Source organism: Papaver somniferum, chromosome 9 (assembly GCF_003573695.1).
Source record: "Papaver somniferum cultivar HN1 chromosome 9, ASM357369v1, whole genome shotgun sequence".
Classification (NCBI taxonomy): Eukaryota; Viridiplantae; Streptophyta; class Magnoliopsida; order Ranunculales; family Papaveraceae; genus Papaver; species Papaver somniferum.
In genome coordinates this window covers 154,135,100-154,146,629 of record NC_039366.1, presented here as the reverse complement: position 1 = coordinate 154,146,629, position 11,530 = coordinate 154,135,100, and the positions used below count along the sequence as shown (strand labels likewise).

At 36.6% G+C, this 11,530-nt stretch overlaps 2 protein-coding genes across 2 annotated transcripts; one reads left to right on the top strand and one right to left on the bottom strand.

Annotated features, from left to right (window-relative positions):
- The first annotated feature begins 201 nt into the window (after positions 1 to 201).
- LOC113310225 (mitogen-activated protein kinase 3-like) lies at positions 202 to 4,026 on the top strand. The gene is made up of 6 exons (XM_026558822.1): positions 202 to 524; positions 629 to 758; positions 1,543 to 1,680; positions 1,800 to 2,132; positions 2,240 to 2,423; positions 3,478 to 4,026. The coding sequence occupies exons 1-6, from the start codon at positions 346 to 348 to the stop codon at positions 3,651 to 3,653; spliced, it is 1,140 nt and encodes a 379-aa protein (XP_026414607.1). The 5' UTR covers positions 202 to 345; the 3' UTR covers positions 3,654 to 4,026.
- A 1,164-nt stretch (positions 4,027 to 5,190) lies between these two features.
- LOC113312744 lies at positions 5,191 to 8,301 on the bottom strand. The gene is made up of 5 exons (XM_026561482.1): positions 8,129 to 8,301; positions 6,910 to 7,962; positions 6,512 to 6,644; positions 6,131 to 6,332; positions 5,191 to 5,879 (listed from the first exon to the last, which is right to left on the bottom strand). The coding sequence occupies exons 1-5, from the start codon at positions 8,299 to 8,301 to the stop codon at positions 5,191 to 5,193; spliced, it is 2,250 nt and encodes a 749-aa protein (XP_026417267.1).
- Positions 8,302 to 11,530: the final 3,229 nt, after the last annotated feature.

Here is an 11,530-nt window from a genome sequence, read left to right as displayed (position 1 = left end):
GCTTACTATGTGCTGTGCGATGATTGGATCGGATAATCGATGACCAACTGCCTAACAAACAGTACTGTATATCCTTTTCTTGTCTTGATTCTCAAATTTCCTTTTCAATTACAATGTAACGGTTCAATAAGTTAGTCGTTGAATTTATAAACCAATAATACCCATTAGATTCAGGGGCGGCGCTAACGTCAACCGTCCATTCCCATCTTTAACGCGTTTCCCTCGTTTTACTTCCCCTAAAACTTCATCTCACTAAGTCAAGTCCTACAGATAAAGAAGTATACAATTTGTCTAAAGAGACACTGCAAAGAGATAATTTTGTTTGTTTCATCTTCAATAGCTTTAATGGCAGATATTCCTCAAAACTCAGATAACGCTAATAACCCACCAGCTGATTTTCCAGCAATTTTAACTCATGGAGGTCGATTTGTTCAGTATAATATCTTTGGTAATTTGTTTGAGATCACTATCAAGTATCGTCCTCCGATTATGCCCATCGGTCGTGGTGCTTATGGAATCGTATGGTAATTTTTCATATCTTGATTAGCACCAACTGATTCTGTGATAAAAAAAAAATTTTGTTTAAATTGAGTTGACTTTAATAATTTAATTTTGTTTTGGTTTTTAGTTCTGTGTTGAATTCAGAGACAAATGAAATGGTTGCGATTAAGAAGATCGCTAATGCATTTGACAATTACATGGATGCTAAAAGAACTTTAAGGGAGATTAAACTTCTTCAGCATTTGGACCATGAGAATGTATGCTATTAATCTTAACTTCCCTTTTTTTTTTGAAGGGATTAATCAAACTCAGTATGTTTTTTTTCTCTGCTGATTTTGAATGTGTGGAGATAATTTGTTAATATGACTAAGAATTTGAGCTTATCTTTAGTATTATTATTTTAATTTTGTTTGCTGAAGTAAACACAAATCTGAAATGGGTGTTTTAGGGTTTTGAAGAAGTCATTTTGGTCTCAGGTTATATAATTCTGTTGTGTTCCATTTGCATCTGTCGGGGGACTTGGGTATGACTTCAGTGAGGAGACACTATCTATTCTGCAATTCTTAATTGGCGCACAAAAATTGTTACAATCTCAACTGGGCATACTTTTCTCAAGAAATCAAGTGAACTCCAAATTGTAATAGAGGCAACTAGATTGAACTCCAAAGTGCAATAGAGGCAACTAGGTTTTTCTGTTCCATCAACGTAGGTGTTTTTTGTTTACGTTACAAGAATATAATCTATTCTTCATATTGGATTCTACAATTTGAGTGCACTTTTTCAGCATTAAACTAGATTTCATAACTTGACAAGTGTGAGTTTAAAAACTTTTCCTGGGATATAACTTTCTTTGTAGTTACTGTATCTGAGTAGACAGCAATGAGCTCCCTGCAAACTGAATTTTCTTCTTCGTTTTGGTATATGAAATGAGATGCTTGTGGACACACTCACATCCAAATAAAGGGCTAAGATGAACATTTTCTTCTATATGCGGATGCTTGTCGAATTTAACTTGGGTTGAATTTTGTGTATGTTAAACAGGTTATTGGTATTAGAGATGTTATTCCACCACCAATACCAGGAGCATTTTCTGATGTTTACATAGCCACTGAACTCATGGACAGTGACCTCCATCAAATAATTCGCTCTAACCAAGGTTTATCGGAGGAACACAGCCAGGTAACTGACAGCTTCTATCCCAAATTCATAATACTAAAAACCTATAACTTTATGAACTTGTTTTGGTAGTTTCATAGGATAATACCTAATATTTGGTTCCTTCTTCAATTGTTGTGCAGTATTTCTTGTACCAGATTCTTCGTGGTTTGAAGTATATTCATTCCGCCAATGTTATTCATAGGGATTTAAAACCGAGCAACCTTTTGCTAAATGCAAACTGTGACTTAAAGATTTGTGATTTTGGTTTGGCTCGCCCTACTTCGGAAAATGAATTTATGACCGAGTATGTTGTCACTAGATGGTATAGAGCACCAGAGTTGTTGCTCAATTCTTCAGACTATACTGCTGCAATTGATGTGTGGTCAGTGGGATGTATCTTTATGGAGCTGATGAATAGAAGACCACTATTTGCGGGTAGGGATCATGTACATCAGCTGCGGTTACTTACTGAGGTAAGATGATAAGTTGTACCGTATTGAAAACTTGCCATTCAGGGTCTCAATCAATTCTTGTTGGTGTTCAACAAAGGTTATCTTACACATGGTTATTGACACTGTAGCTCCTCGGCACACCTACTGAAGCTGATCTAGGTTTTGTTCGGAGTGATGATGCAAGAAGGTATCTCCAACAGCTACCACCACATCCTCGCCAACCTTTTGCTATGGTTTTCCCACACGTTAACCCTGTTGCCATTGATCTCATTGAAAAAATGTTGACATTTGACCCTACAAGAAGAATCACAGGTACATAATTTCATGCCTCAGTCATCCATTTTTACGAGTGTTAGATAATTATCTTTCAACCCTGAACTCAATATTCAGTATATGACTTCCTTATTGCCTGTGTATGCATGTATATTTAAGATTGACTAATTTCGTCTTAGTATCACCGCTCTCTTCCTACTAGAACTTCCCTAAGATTCTTCCCAGTTGTTAGTATATTTATCGAGCCTTATTATTATAATCATTATTATCGTCCAAATAAACTCTTATCTATATTTGGTGGGTAATCATGATCCCTCACTCAATTTAAAGCCACAGCTATGAGGTTGGTCCTTGGAAAAAGATTTTTCTCTCTTATTAGACCAGCTATTTTGCTAATACGTCCTATTTAACCGGAGATTTCTAAAGTGAACTATTGATGTCCATGGACAGAATGGATATGTAACCTATATATGTAGAACTCTATTTCCATAGGGTAATCTGTCTTAGGAAGAGACAAAATTAGAAATCTGTGGGCTAACTAGAAACACTCCTAAACTCTTACCATCAGTTAAAATCTAATTTTCTTCGCTTAAACCATATATGGACACTGCTGTCTGTCTGACAGAATGGTTTAACTGGAGTTAGTGTCCTGTTAAACTTGTGGTTGTGATACGCAATCGAGAAAAAATACGGACTGGAGCCTTATTTAGGTGCAGGGCTGTGCTTGAGGTATTTTGGTAAGAGCGTGTCAGACTTGGAATATTTTTAATGCCATATCTTCTTTTAGCAGCCATTTGAAGCTTTCAATGGATTTTTTTTTTTTGTTCTTTTTTTTTTCCTCAGTCTACCATGTGTTGGGCCCATTTGATATATGATCAAACAATTGTGATTGTGGTCCTTGTGGAGGTTAAATGCCAATGCCACACTATTTCCCAACAGAAGCACTTGGTCTTCTTGTAGAACTATCTTTTATGTCATACCGTGTATCATTTGTCATACATAAAGTCTTATATGGAACACCCTTTCTGGTTTCAACTTGGTGCACTTCTTAATTCTCATTATGAATATTGAAAATGTATTTTCATGGATGCAGTTGAAGAAGCTTTGGCTCATCCTTATCTTGAAAGGTTACACGATATAGCCGATGAACCAGTTTGTTCAGTCCCTTTCTCTTTTGAATTTGAACAACAAGTCCTCACAGAAGAGCAGATAAAGGAGATGATATACAGAGAATCCGTGGCATTTAATCCAGAGTATTTACATAGGTAAATCTGTTTTGTTTCGAGCATTGTTAATGACTATAACCTTGAAAAGAATATTAATTCATGTGGTGCAAATGATTCGTTCATCATAAAATATTGCAACCAGTTGAACAAACACTATCAAATGAAGTATCTAAACGAATTTTCTATTTCGATTGATTCCTTTTCCTGTAAGATCTTTTAGATGAGATCCTCTATGGTGTTCGGAAACTTCTGATAGTTGTATTTTATTATGACATTTTGTCATGTTCATGTAATACAGGACGCCTGAGCCTGTTACCTATAGTAAAGATGTTCATTTGTGAAAAAGTTCCTTGATTGTTAAGTAATTCCTGTATAAGTTTGATTCTTAAATAAATTCTCTGGCTGATGTGTGTAAAGTTAGTACAAAAATTTGATTTCTATTATGACAAGCAAATGATCTGTTTATAGTAAACTATACGTGAAACCCTAGATCGTACATCCCCAGAATCATCAGATTGTTTGATTTTAATGTTTATATAATTCATATATGGGTTATATAAGATGCTTAGACACTAAGAAAAGTTGTAAAAAGAGAGCTTTTGCATGGAGAAAAACAGAGGATACCGAACTGTATGATTCCATTCCCAACTACAACTAGATGTTTTGGGTGGGGATGCAATTACAAAGAAAGGCGAAAGACAAAGGAAAAAAAAAGAAAAGGCCTTTCTTCTTTATGTAAAGCTGGGCACTTTGATAAAAGTCATGCTTAAACAAACAAAAACAATTGTCAACTTTGTTGAAGTTTTAGATGATTTTTTGTTTCTGATTAAAAGTTGCCGTAACCAAAATATAATGTATGAACAGATAGAACCCTCTCCATGCTTGTAAAGGTTGTCATTAGCATCACGCCTAGTTTCATCAGTTTATGGTCTTAAGAGAGTCTCTTAACTTACTTTTTTGATGACGACTCAGTGCTATGCGATTCTGTACGATTTTTCGCGGGCAATGACGCGGTTGACATCGAGCTAATGTGTGTCTGCATGTTGCAACGGAAGTTTTTACCTCGTAAGCCTTCCTTATATCAATTGAGACACCGAGGAAGGATCACGATTCACATATAAAGTGTGCCGCCCCTCATCAGAACTCGTATGAATAAGGTTTTGAAGAAAAAAGAGGCATCTGGTCAAGGCTGTCAAAGTATGTCAAATGATGTAGTACATACAATAGAACCAAAACGCACGTGGTTATCCACTCCCTTTCTTTTTAGTTCGTGCGAGTCTGTAACTATACCTTTCTAGTACAGTATGTATTTTTTTTTTTCACCTTGACAAGGTCCGCTGGGTTAAGGAGACCCAAACCAATAACAGAAAAACTAAAAAACAAAAGAAAAGGAAAAAACAAAGAAACAAATATGTTCTTCTGCGCCTCTAATAAACTTGCTGAGCGTTGTCAGCAGCAAGGATTTCTCTGAAATCCGGGGAGAAATCGTCGTGTCTAAGTTCCACCCAAGTACCACCAGGATGTATGCTTGCAAGAAAATCAGCAACTCTATTAGTCTCTTTGTAGCAGTGAGAAATTTTCTAGGAAGTAAACCTTCTTTTCAGCAGCTTTATTCTTCTCCATATTTGTATAACATTCCAAGGAGGGTCTGGCTCAGGATTTGTAAATAAATTAACCACTGCCATGGAATCTGTAGCAATATGAACTTTGAACTTATCAAGTTGAATAGCCATCTTCATCCCCAGTTCTACTCCCTGCAATTCATGAGCCAAAACAGAAATGGAAGGTCCATCACCACTAGCATCACTCAGAACTTCAGCATTATGATCTCTTAGGATGGCACCAAAACTACCAGCATCATCAGAATTTGAACCATCAGTATTAATCATTGTTTCATTTGTTTCAGGAGCAAGCCAAGTACACTCAATGAAATCAGGTTGAGTAAAAAGGCAATCCACTCTCCATCTGCTCATAAACCATCTTGATTGAACATTATCCTCCTCCTTGCAAAAAGAAGCAGACATTTTATATCTCACTTCTTGAACAATCAGAAGGCTCACTTGGTCTTGGGAATTGAAAGAAGATCTGAATATTCTATTGTTCCTTTGTTTCCATATGTGGTAAATAAAAAAGTTAAGAACCAATTTTTTGATGGTAGTAACAGTATTATGACCTGTGAAATTCTGAGTACACCAAGTAATTTCCTCTTCCCATGTGTTAGCAGGTACTCTAATGAAGCCTAATTTTAGCAAGAGGCCAATCCAAATACCTGAAGAAAATAAGCAATCATGAAACAAATGGTCCTCTGTTTCTCCCTCTTCACCACATAACACACAAGAAGCCTCAGTAATAACACCCCATCTAAGAAGTTTATTTCTTGTTTTAAGTCTTCTATGAGAGCAAGCCAAGCAATGAAGGAGTGTCTGGGGATGTGATTTTTAAACCAAACAAGACAGTGTCAGATAGGGGAAGATAAATGATCAGAAATTTCCAAGTAAGTATGTTTCATGGAGAACTGACCTGTGATGCTATCCTTCCAAAAAACTTGATCACTTTCATGAATGTTGAAGTCAGTTGTGGTGATTTGTTGTACTATATCTTGAACACTTTCCTCCATGTAAGAAGGAAAATTCCAACTTCCATTAGAAATAAAATCAGCAACTTTTGTTGTATCAGTAACACCTAAAGTCTCCAAGGTATTAGAATCCACCAGTCCACTAACCTTCAATTTGAGTGCCAGTTATCATATAAGAAGTTAGTAGTGGTACCATCACCTAACAGAACCCCAATGTGCTGCTTAGCTAAGTATCTATGCTCCAAAATTCTTCTCCAACACCAGGAACAATCCTGAGGGATAGGCATTGTCCAGAAATCATGATGCTTAATAAGGTTACTCTTCACCCAGGTAGTCCATATGGTTTCTTTCCCAGAAATCAGGTCCCAGATGTGCCTGAGATTTGCTGCAACATTTGTATACTCCAGACTTTTAACTCCAAGGCCACCTTCCTCATAAGCATGAGATAAATAAGTCCAACTGAGAGGATTGTAACTCTTTTTCATTTCAGTGCCAGACCAGAGAAATCTTTTAAATTTAGAATTTAGCTCCTTAATAACTCTCTTAGGAAGAATAAAGCAAAAAAACCAAAAAAAGAGCATCCCACTCAACACAAATTTAATAAGAAGAGCCCTTCCTGGGTATGCTAAAAACTTTGGCTTCCAGGACATCAGTCTATCATCTACTCTCTCCAGTAAAGGCATGCAATCTTTATAAGACAATCTAGAAGAGAGAAGAGGAATACCTAAGTATCTGACAGAAAGTTCCCCCCTCAGAGCAATTCAAAATAATAAGAATTTGTTGTAAAATATCATCTTCAATAGCAGAATAGAATAAGGAGGTTTTTTGGTTATTCATTTCAAGACCAGTATAAAGACTAAACTCATTCAAAGCATTCTTAACACTTAAAGCAGCTGAGGAAGTACCTTTGAAGAATAACATAACATTATCGACAAAGCATAAGTGTGTAAGGCTTGTAAGCTTGCACCTGGGATGGAAGCCGAAATTTTGCAGCTGCACTTGTTTGAGGAGAGTTGCACTTAATATCTCCATAGCAAGCACAAAAAGATAAGGCGAAATTGGGAAGCCTTGTCCGAGTCCTCTTTTAGCCCCAAAGAAACCATAAGGAGAACCATTTACTAGCACAAAGAACTTAGCAGAAGTAATACATAAAGAAATCCAATTAATAAACTGATCAGGGAAGCCCATTTGCTTCAAGACATAGAAGATTGCAGACCACTTGACAGTGTCATAAGCCTTTCTGAAGTCGATTTTTAGAGCACACCTAGGAGACCCTTTTGATCTGTGATAATTTCTAACCAATTCATGAGCCAACATTATATTATCTTGGATACTTCTACCAGAGATGAAAGCTGATTGATTCTGGATAATAAGACCCCCCAAAATCTTCTTCATTCTAAGAGAAATAATTTTGGTGATACACTTATAGGTGACATTGCAACAAGAAATATGCCTATAATCTGAAACATTAGAAGGATTCTTAGACTTAGCAATTAAGGTAATGAAGGTGCTATTAATTTCCTTTAAGAGCTTAGATTTAGTGAAAAATTTTTGAACTGCTGCTACAAGATCATCACCAACAATGGACAAGCTAGTCTTAAAAAAGTGACTTGAGAAGCCATCTGGTCCAGGGGCTTTACTAGAACCAATAGAGTTAAGAGCTAAAATAACTTCCTCTCTAGTAACAGGCCTAATAAGGTCAGCCACATCATCTTGCTTAACATAAGCTTCAAACCTTAAATTAGAGAAATCATCAATAACATTATCCTCAAGGTCACTACCAAAAAGGTTTGAGTAATAAGAAATACATTCACTCGCAATTTCCTTGTCCTTAGAGACTTTAACATTATCATTATTATAAAGAAAAAGAATATTATTCATAGATTTTCTTTCTTTAAGAGAGTTGTGAAAAAAAAGAAGTATTTGAATCTCCCAGATTTAACCTTTTAACTTTAGAATGTTGTTTAAGAGCAGATTCCTCATACTTAGCTAGCTTTACATATTCAACAACATAATCTCTTTCTCTTCTAGTAAGATCTTGATCAATAGGGTGAGCTTGAAGTAAAGTTTGAGCCGAGTCCATGTTTTCTTTAGCAAGCCTAACTTGATCTGACATAGCTCTAAATCTAGTTCTTCTCTATTTAATAAGATCATGCTTAACATTCTTCATTCTATTGACCAGAATTATCATGGGGTTACCTCTGACAGGAAAATTCCAGGCATTTCTAACAACTTCTAGAAAATATTGTTCTTCAGACAAATAATTATAAAACCTAAAAGGAGGGAGGCCATGATTTTTGTTTTTACAAATTGAAACAATAATAGGAGAATGGTCTGAGATACCTGGTAATAAGAATTCTGCTTTGGACATTTGAAAGTACTGCATCCATTCCATGTTAACCATAACTCTGTCCAACTTTGATCTGATGATGGCACCATCTTGTTGAAAATTAATCCAGGTATAAAAGCAGCCAGTGAAAGGCAGGTCTAGATGGTGGATTTTCGACAAAGGCTAAAATCGTAAACCCATAATTATACGAACTCCTGATCCAACAATCAGATGTGAGTATTGAGATACGAGTCTCTCATCGAATCTCTGATTGAAAATACTTTCTCTCAGAATACATGCGGATATGTAGTCTCTCGGCTGGACAACAACATATCTCAATGAATACTGAACACTTCAGTAATTATTTCTATATAGAATCACGAGATTGACGGCTCCTAGACAGCTTGCTCTGCTAGTATAGAGCGACAACGTCTTCAGGATACAAGCAACAAGTTTTCCCTGACTATATAAAAGATATGAAGCTCCAGCAAGCTCATGTCAGAATAATTAATGCTCCTAGACAGCTTGCTCTGCTAGTATAGAGCCATCAGTTAATTATTCTTAAATTCTTGGATTCGTCCACTGAATTTCCGAAAATATTCAAATATTTTCGCAATATTTCGTTACTTCAATCTATGGTTCTTCCCAGCAGAATTCCATGGGTTAGTAATACATATTTAACGCACGGGCGTCTGAGTTACCTCTGAGTAAGCCCTGGCTCAAAAGGTGCAAGTGTACTCAACGATGATGCACTAACAATCACCGCGCGAACGAGTATTTCAGAATACGACGAAATGATGAACCTATACAAAATAGGAAGGAAAATAATAAATAATTAAAATATTGACCAAGGCGCTGGGAGCATGGGCCCACCGAGCCGGCCATGCCGTGGTCAATCCCACGCCAGTTTTATATTTTTGTCATATTTTCTGTTATTTTCCTTGATCTCATGAAAATCCTTTCATTTGAACAAATATCCTTCGTTTTGAGGAAACTCCTCAATTTCGTGGTGTTTCCTTCACACCAAGGAAATAATATAAAATTAGGAAAAATATTATGGGGCCGTGATTATTGGCCAACCGGCCATGCCTTGATCCCAGCCGGCCCCACACCTCATGGTTCCTTATTATTTTATTATTATTTCCCTAAACTCATGAAAACTCCTTAATCTCATGGTATTTTCACAAAACCATGGAAAATATAATATAAAATTAGGGAAACCCGTGAGACCGGGCCCCAGCCGGCCGGCCATGCCTCAGCCGGTCCCACACGCCCTATTATTTTATTATTATTATTTTAAGGTTTCCTTGATCCCATGAAATTCCTTGATTTCATGGTATTTCTCACAAATTATGAAAATTCCTTCAAATCATGGAAAAATACACATAAAATACATAAAATTAAGGAAACTCGTGGGATCGGGACCAAACCGGCCGGCCATGCCCTAGCCGGCCTCACACGCCCTTATTTTATTATTTTAATATTATTTGCTTCCTTGATCCCATGAAAACTCTCACTTTAAGGAAACTCCTTAATTTCAACAAAATTCCTTGATTTCATGATATTTTCATTAAATCATGAAAAATATTATAAAATTAGAAAAAGGCACCATGGGACCGTGGTCACTGGCCGTCCGTCCATGCCTTAGCTCTAGCGGTCCCACGCCACATATTCCTTCATTTTATAATTATTTTCCTTCATCTCATGAAGTTTCCTCAGTTTCAGCAAAACCCTAATTTTGTCATATTTTCTCGAATGGATGCTCAACTGCACGCCAGAAAATATCAAAATTCTCAGGTTTGAGACACTGACGTGAGCATTTTACCTTGGCCGACCAGGGTTGGCTCCTTGGCTAGCAATGAGTCGGTCCCATGTATTTTCATGATTTGACCTAATTTGCGCAAGGGACGTTTTGATTTTGGGTCCCATAAAATGGTATACCTTTGCATTTGGAGCCTAACTTTGTCCAGCTTTGAGTTTGGGTCCCGGTCAAAGATTGACTATTCTTGACCATCCAACAATCAGTTAAATATGAGATATTTTAACAAAAATAAAACGTTTTCGTTAGTCATTTCACTGTCTTGGATAACTTGGTAGAGTTAGTAAATAAATAAAAAGTAATATTTTCGTTAAAATAACCCATATTTAACTGATTGTTGGATGGTCAAGAATAGTCAACCTTTGACCGGGACCCAAACTCAAAGCTGGACAAAGTTAGGCTCCAAATACAAAGGTATACCATTTTATGGGACCCAAAGTCAAAATATCCCTTTGCGCAATTGCACGTATTAGGTCCAAAACTCTTCCAAATAATTTTGGATTTTCATGGAATGATCGTCAGTCGATCCCGTGACCACCCAGGGATGATTTCATGACCCCTTGGTCGGTCCTTCACCTCTTCATAATTAATTAGGTTTTATCACCTAAGGCTCAGACGAGCATTATAGGAGAAATGATTGAACCAGCATTTAATCATTCTTTCATCAACAAGTCACCAACTCTTCAAGAGACCTTGGGTATTTGCTCACATGAGCATATGGGCGCTACATGGTCGATCCATGATCCCATGTAGCCGATCCCTCCTTCATTCCATGGATTGATTTTGAAATAAACCATCAATTGGTCATCAATTGATCAAATTAGGGTTTCTGAGTCCAAGGATCATAATTCCAGATTCGAACACTAATAACTTTACGACGATCTCATGATCAGTATTCTTATTAATTATGCTCGGTTCAACTACCAGTATTCTAATTAATGTTTTATTTTGGTCACGCTACCAATAATTCATCAGACGAGCAACACTTGCTCAGATAAACAATATTTGCTCAAATCAAGTAATATTGGTTCAACTATCAATATTCAACAATTCATCGAATGAGCAATACTTGCTCGCCGCAACTATCAACGTGAGAATTATACCTCTGTCTCAACAAACACGTTCAATTCATGAGTTTCAGAACATTTTGCAAAATCATGTTCAACTCAGCAAATACATGGACTCATTATCCCATAA